The 6,628-nt window shown below is 25.9% G+C and overlaps 1 protein-coding gene across 1 annotated transcript; it reads left to right on the top strand.

Annotated features, from left to right (window-relative positions):
• The first annotated feature begins 688 nt into the window (after positions 1–688).
• On the top strand, positions 689–1,098 carry LOC124920242 (methyl-CpG-binding domain-containing protein 6-like). The gene is made up of 2 exons (XM_047460690.1): positions 689–796; positions 871–1,098. Exons 1-2 carry the CDS (start codon positions 689–691, stop codon positions 1,096–1,098), a joined length of 336 nt encoding a protein of 111 aa, XP_047316646.1.
• Positions 1,099–6,628: the final 5,530 nt, after the last annotated feature.

The raw sequence follows: 6,628 nt of genomic DNA, 5'->3' as shown, positions 1-6,628 counted from the left end.
TTGGAGTTTTCACCAGTGTTAGGTTTTGAGATTGAAAAATATTTAGATTTTAGAGTTATTAGATTTGGATTAACAAGAACTGAGGAGAGAAACATACTACACTGTTCTTGCTTTCACAATGTATTAAGTTTTCGAGATGATGCTGATCTGTTATTGGCTTGTTATTCCAGTGATAAACAATGCTTAAGGCTAACTTTCATGGAATATAATCTTTGCAATGAAAGCTCTGCTTATATCTAATCTTCTGAAACTGTTAACTATCAAGTACTAAATCAACAAATTAGTCGCATTTATTCTGATTTCATTTGCTCTGTCAATTTTATCAAACATTCTTGCATCTTGTCTGTTTTGGAGTTTCATTCCTGAAATGTAATTTATGCAATGGAAGCTCCACACATATCTAATATTCTGAAACAGTTAACTATCAAGTACTCTGTTTTCAAAAATGTATTGAACCTCACTTCCTTCTTAGAAAAGAATTTCAAACTTCTGAAAAAAGAACATTAATTCTCAACAAATTGGGAATATATAGTGATTTGATAAAATGTATTGAACAGTGAAATGAAAAGACAATTAGGTATATAGGGTTAATGATTCAAATCCTTAACGAAGCTGTTTCATTGTCCTAACCATGAAGATAAAAAAGCACTCGATCAATTAATTTTGTAAGTTAAAAAAGCACTAATAGATGACTTTTCTGCAATACTACGTCGACCCTGCTTCAAACCCTCGTTTCAGGTTGAAAAAAGAAGTGGAGCATTACCTCGAGACGGGCATGCTAAAAAGACCAGAAAATGTAAGCTAAAAAATATATAAATATCTCAGTTTTTTGTTTTAGCTTTTCTTAATTTATAGTTTTACATAAAACAGACCCCTTTGAGCAGCAGTAAAAGCCAGAAGGGGAAGGCATCAGCGTCATCGGATACAGAGAGATCCGATGGATGGAGCTTTGATCAGGTAAATGTGCCTGATGAGATTAGATGGTCACTAACCGATGCAACCAATGACAAGTGGTGTGCGATTAGTGGCAACGAAATTGTACCGCAATCAACAACCCTTGTTTGGCAAGCTTATTATTTCCTTGCTGTTAACCAATAGAGGTGAGTTAAAGGTGAATTCTATGGCTTTACTCCATTGAACCACCATCATATTAGACTTTCTCTCATGCTCTTTTTTAGCTTCATAGCTCTCTTTGTTCAATAAATGAATCTGCAGAAGACTTAGTATGTTTCTCTTCTAAGAACAAGTAGTTCTGTTTTTCTTATAAGATTGACAAAGTGAGTGCTTATTTATTATTTGTTTGATTTTGATAGTAATATGTTGTTGCACATGTACTTGCCTTTTGATTTTAACATGGTTATTTCTTCTTATTAGTATGGAATTTGATTGGATTAGCCTTATACCTCTATGTCTATTGAATAGCCTTATCCTTGATGTTTTAGATTATATATTTAATATCTAAAAAATATATTAACTTAAAAAAAATCAATTTAATATATTTACTCCATAAACGTTACACAAAACTAAAAAAAAAATATTTATCATAAATTAAAATATTCGTTTTAAAATTCATTATTTGTAAAAATTAACCAATATTAAAAATGAGTTAAAAAAATTAAAGTTAATAAAAATAAACATAAGTATAGTCTTCAAGTCAGACTAAAGTAGATGTGAGAAAGTGAAATTCGATCCTTAATATATTTGTATCTACAAATTTGTTATATAAATTGATAATACAATTCAGGTTAGATAATAATAAATAGTAGTTAATTTAGACTTAATTAATAAAAACTCACTTTTTTTTATTTTTATTTTCAATTTTCTTAAATAATTCAATCTGTATGATGTTTCCATAAATTCATTTTCTTTTTAGTTAATCATTTGTACACACCAATGTTTCTATCATTTTAGGACTCAAACTGCTCCTAAAATTATTCACTATCCTTCTACCCAAGCTGAAAAAGACTCACTACTAACAACAGTTAATGATGAAATTTCAAAATATCTTTGACAATAATTGAAAGAATTTGATACCAAATTTCACTTTTTTCCACCATTTAAAGAGATTGAAAAGTTGGTTAGATTTTTTTTCAATTTAATCAATAAAATAAAGATTTTATATATTAAATAATATGTCAGTATATATAGTTTAATATTATTTAAAGATTATATTTCTATAATTAAATTAATATCAAATTATTATATATATATATAACATTTTAATTTATAAATAATCTTTCAGTATTTCGGTATATCGGTATATCTCGATATACCAAAATTTTAAAAATATCATACTTTTACCGTATCAATAATTTTAGTATCGGTACCGTACCTTACATTTTTTTCAGTATAACTTAGAAATTGATATTTTCGATATACTATAGTACTGTATTTTTGATATAACTATAATATCGATAATTTTTTCTACCTAGGTCAAACCCATTCATCAGTTTCTGTTAATGCTTTTTACCTTTTGGATGTTTGGTGACTCTAAATCGTTTTTTAATTTAAATATCTAAAATAATTTATAAAAATGGAAAAAAATATATAAAATGACATAAAATAATTATTTTAACTAAAATAAAACAATTCTCTAAATTTTAGGATTCGTTTAGAATATTTCTTAAATTTCTCAAATTTCACGAACTCATAACTTGAGTTCGACAATTACGAACAAAAGTCATTTATGGTCCTCATAATTTAAACAACATTGTGATGATTGAAAATTTTAATATTGAACAATTTCAGATTTGTAATTCAAGTGGAAGATAAGACATTTAACACATCTTATTTGTCAACTTTGTAATCGAAATGGTAATCTAGTAGTTGATTGTTACCATTGATACAAATCAAAACAAACATATCCGATAACTATGATGGTATCCTGATTCAGGTGTTACAGATCATATCACGTCAGATTTATGTCATCTTTAATCTCATGTTTCTTATTCAAGTGTAAGAAATATTACGGTTGACAATGAAATGACTATTCATATTCATAATATTAGTAAATCTATTATTCTGAGTATGCAACAACTATTCCATATTTGGAATATGTTACATGTATCAAATATTTCAAAAAATCATTTAAGTGTGACACATTTTTTTTTCTTTTGATAATGATGCCTATTTTGAATTTCATATTTTATTATTTTTTTGAAAAGAATTGTGTTACGAAGGCTGAACTTTTGAAAGAAATACTCAAAGAAGGGTTGTATTGTCTTGAAAAATCACTGGCCAGACATTGTTAGACATAAAACTTTCATTGGAGAACGTTCACGGGTTGACATGGTATCATCGTCTAGGTCATCATACCATAGCGACCACATCTTTTATTTTTTCTCGTTTCAAGTTACCAACATTAGGCAAAACTAATATTTCATTTTATGAATCATGTAATTTTGTGAACATATTCTTACTCCTCTCGATTTGATACATTATGATGTTTGGGGACCTTCCCTAATTAATTCTTTTCATAGTTACAAATATTTCATACTCTTTTGTGGATGATTATAGTCATTTTACTTGACTATATTTACTCACACGAAAATCAAATTTATTAAATATTTTTATCAAATTTAAAAAATTGGTTGAAAATCAGTTTAGTTGAAACATAAAAATACTACAAACAAATTAGGGAGGAGAATATCGCAATATTTATACATTTACGAATCTTCATGGTATACAATATCAACTCTCTTACCCACAAACTTGTGAACAAAATAGTGTTATTGAAAGAAAGATCTGTCACCAACCTAACTAAAACAAGTTTGACATTACTCGCTCACCCAACATTATTTCATAATTTTTCATAATTTTTGACCTGAAGCGTTTCTTACGACTCCAGCATTGGAACATAAATCTCCATTTGAAGTAGTATTTAATAAACATTTTATCTCATATATATATATATATCCAAATTAACTACATCTCTCAATTCGACAATCTAAACACTTTAAATTTAAGCATTATATATATATATATTACTACTTAAAGCCAAGGGAAATAGATTTGCAACAAGCATGTTCAAGTGCGACTTTGAAGCAGTGGTGTATAGCATTTCGCAAGAACGGAATGTAATGGTATATGGCAGAACCCGCATGGGCGTTGAAGTGTTATGGAAATATATTGTATCGGATTTTAGAGCCCTCGCGGGAACGTGGACAAGAATTTCAAGCACGGAGCAGAACTGGAATATCTGTAGGAACTGGAATTTAACGTTTTTTAAACTCACTAGAATTAAAGGCATTGTAATCAGATAATTTATTTACGTTTTTAGCTTTTTAGCTTTTATTCAGAATGTTACAACATCAAAATCATTCTAGGCCTGTCTAGAATGATCTCTTAAACTCGTGGTTTTTTTCCATTTTTGGGAATTTTTAATGAAATGACACTAAGTCGTTTTTCAAAAAATAAAAGAATTGAAAACATTATAATGAGATAATTCATTAAAAAAAATTCATTATAATTCATTATAATGACACTAGGAATATAATAATTAATATATTACATATAATATTGAAAAAGACAAAAAATAATAATAATATATTATATATAATAGAGTATATTATATATAATATTAAAAGAGATAAAAAAATATTAATATATTATGTAAAATAAAAGATAAAAATAGTTAGTATATATTTTATAAATAATATGAAGAGATAAAAAAAAGTTATTATATATTTTATAAATAAAATGAATAGATAAAAAAATATTATATATATTATTATATTATATTTGAGAGGAAAAATAAATTTACAAGATTAACAATATACTATAATATATAAAAAATAATAGATTCTCACTACAACAAATTAAACATCTACCGACGCTTAAAAAGACTTCTGCCGACGTTTCAAAGCGTCGCAAAAGATATCACCGACGCTTAAACTTACGTCGCCAAAAGCAGGGTCGTTGTAGGTTACACTGACGCTTAAATAAGCGTCGGTAAAATTAAAATAAGCGTCGCCAAAACTATATATTTTTGAATTAATTTTTATCCCATTATTTTTTTTGTTTATTTGTTTTATTTTTTTTATTCGGTTTATATTTTTTCTCCAAATTTTCTTTTCTGTTTTTCATTCAATTTTATTTTCATTTTTTTACAGTTATTATTTATATATTTTAATAAATATTTTCAAATTTAAACAAAAATTCTAAATACATAAAATAATACTAATGAAATACAAAGTTTTTAATCAAAAATATGAAAACCATTAAATACATCGTAAAGTTATGTCTATTCATTGCATACACACCATCTATAATTAAAATATTTAAAATATTGAAAGCATTAACACTTATATTCTATTACAAATCAGAAACAAAATAATAAAGAATGAAATCATTCACATTATTTTTTTTAATCCAATGAAATACAAACAAAATAATATAAAGATGTTAAGGCATAACAAAAAAAATTATCCTACAATAAAATATAACTCACCCAAATCACCATTATTATACCTATTTATAATAAACTAATTTAATCATTAAATTGATACCAAACATATATATTTTATCATAATAATTTATTTAAATTCACACAATTACCTGATAAAATATTATGCACATGACTTTTAAAATAAGACAAAACCTTCTATTAAAGTCTTAAAGTCAAGCACTTTTTTTTAGAATAAGAAAGTTAAAAAAAAGTATAATTTATAATAAATAAATTAATATATATTTTTGAACATGGTCACAAGACACTTCTATTCATATTAACAACTTAAAATTGATTTTTTCTTGATCGATTTTAGCAAGCAAACATGGTAGAATGGGAATAGAAACATAGTGGTAAGACCTTTTTTTGTCACCATCTTCATCTCTTATACTCTATCTTTACATTATTTATTTATTGGGTATTTTGTTAGTCTACTTCTTCATTATTTAATAACTCTTACTTATCCCATACTAATTTTCTTATTTGTAAAATGTACTCTTACATTTATATTTCTTTAATAAGAAAAGAAAACAAATATCAAAAACTATGTAGATGAGAGATATGTATCACATACCTTTGAATCCATTGTTTGATGTATGATAAGAAATCTGCAATCAAATGAATAAAATTAGTACTTAAATTAAATATTTAAGAGCATCAATATTACATATTTGTTTTAAGAATGCTCAAATGAAAATGGCTGAACTAAAACCAGAAAAACTCAAGTCGATCGTAAATTAGGAATAACTCAGCAAACACTTGGCAATTATGTGTGCAAAAGATCTCATTAGATTATTTCTAGTAATTGTATATAAAGAGACAATGAAAACGATAGCATATAATCAAAATGTGGTTAGCCTATAAATTAATAATAACAAATGACAATAAAGATAATTCAAGTAAGATAATTCAACTAATCTTATGATGAGTTTTACTTTTCAAATCAGATTTGTAAGGCTAGTGTGAGTACCATTGTAAGGCTAGTGTGAGTACCACGAAATGAACCTGTATATGTAAGTGAATAACTATGTTAATAACAAAATTTGTATTACAGATCCAAGGAACATTTAATATGAAATTATTAATCTTGATATCAAATCAGTTCATGATACCAAGACAATATTGTATTTCATTCATATTCTCATCCCTATTGATATAGTTCCTAATATATTAATTTATGAA

This window comes from Impatiens glandulifera, chromosome 1, assembly GCF_907164915.1.
Source record: "Impatiens glandulifera chromosome 1, dImpGla2.1, whole genome shotgun sequence".
Taxonomy (NCBI): domain Eukaryota; kingdom Viridiplantae; phylum Streptophyta; class Magnoliopsida; order Ericales; family Balsaminaceae; genus Impatiens; species Impatiens glandulifera.
This window is presented reverse-complemented; position numbering and strand designations above follow the sequence as displayed.

What these genes read in the sequence shown, in the direction of transcription:
- LOC124920242 (XM_047460690.1), top strand. Translation starts at nt 689, where the DNA reads ATGACTTTTCTGCAATACTACGTCGACCCTGCTTCAAACCCTCGTTTC. An exon ending in TGCTAAAAAGACCAGAAAAT is followed by an intron (nt 797 to 870) that starts GTAAGCTAAAAA and finishes TACATAAAACAG; the next exon opens with ACCCCTTTGAGCAGCAGTAA.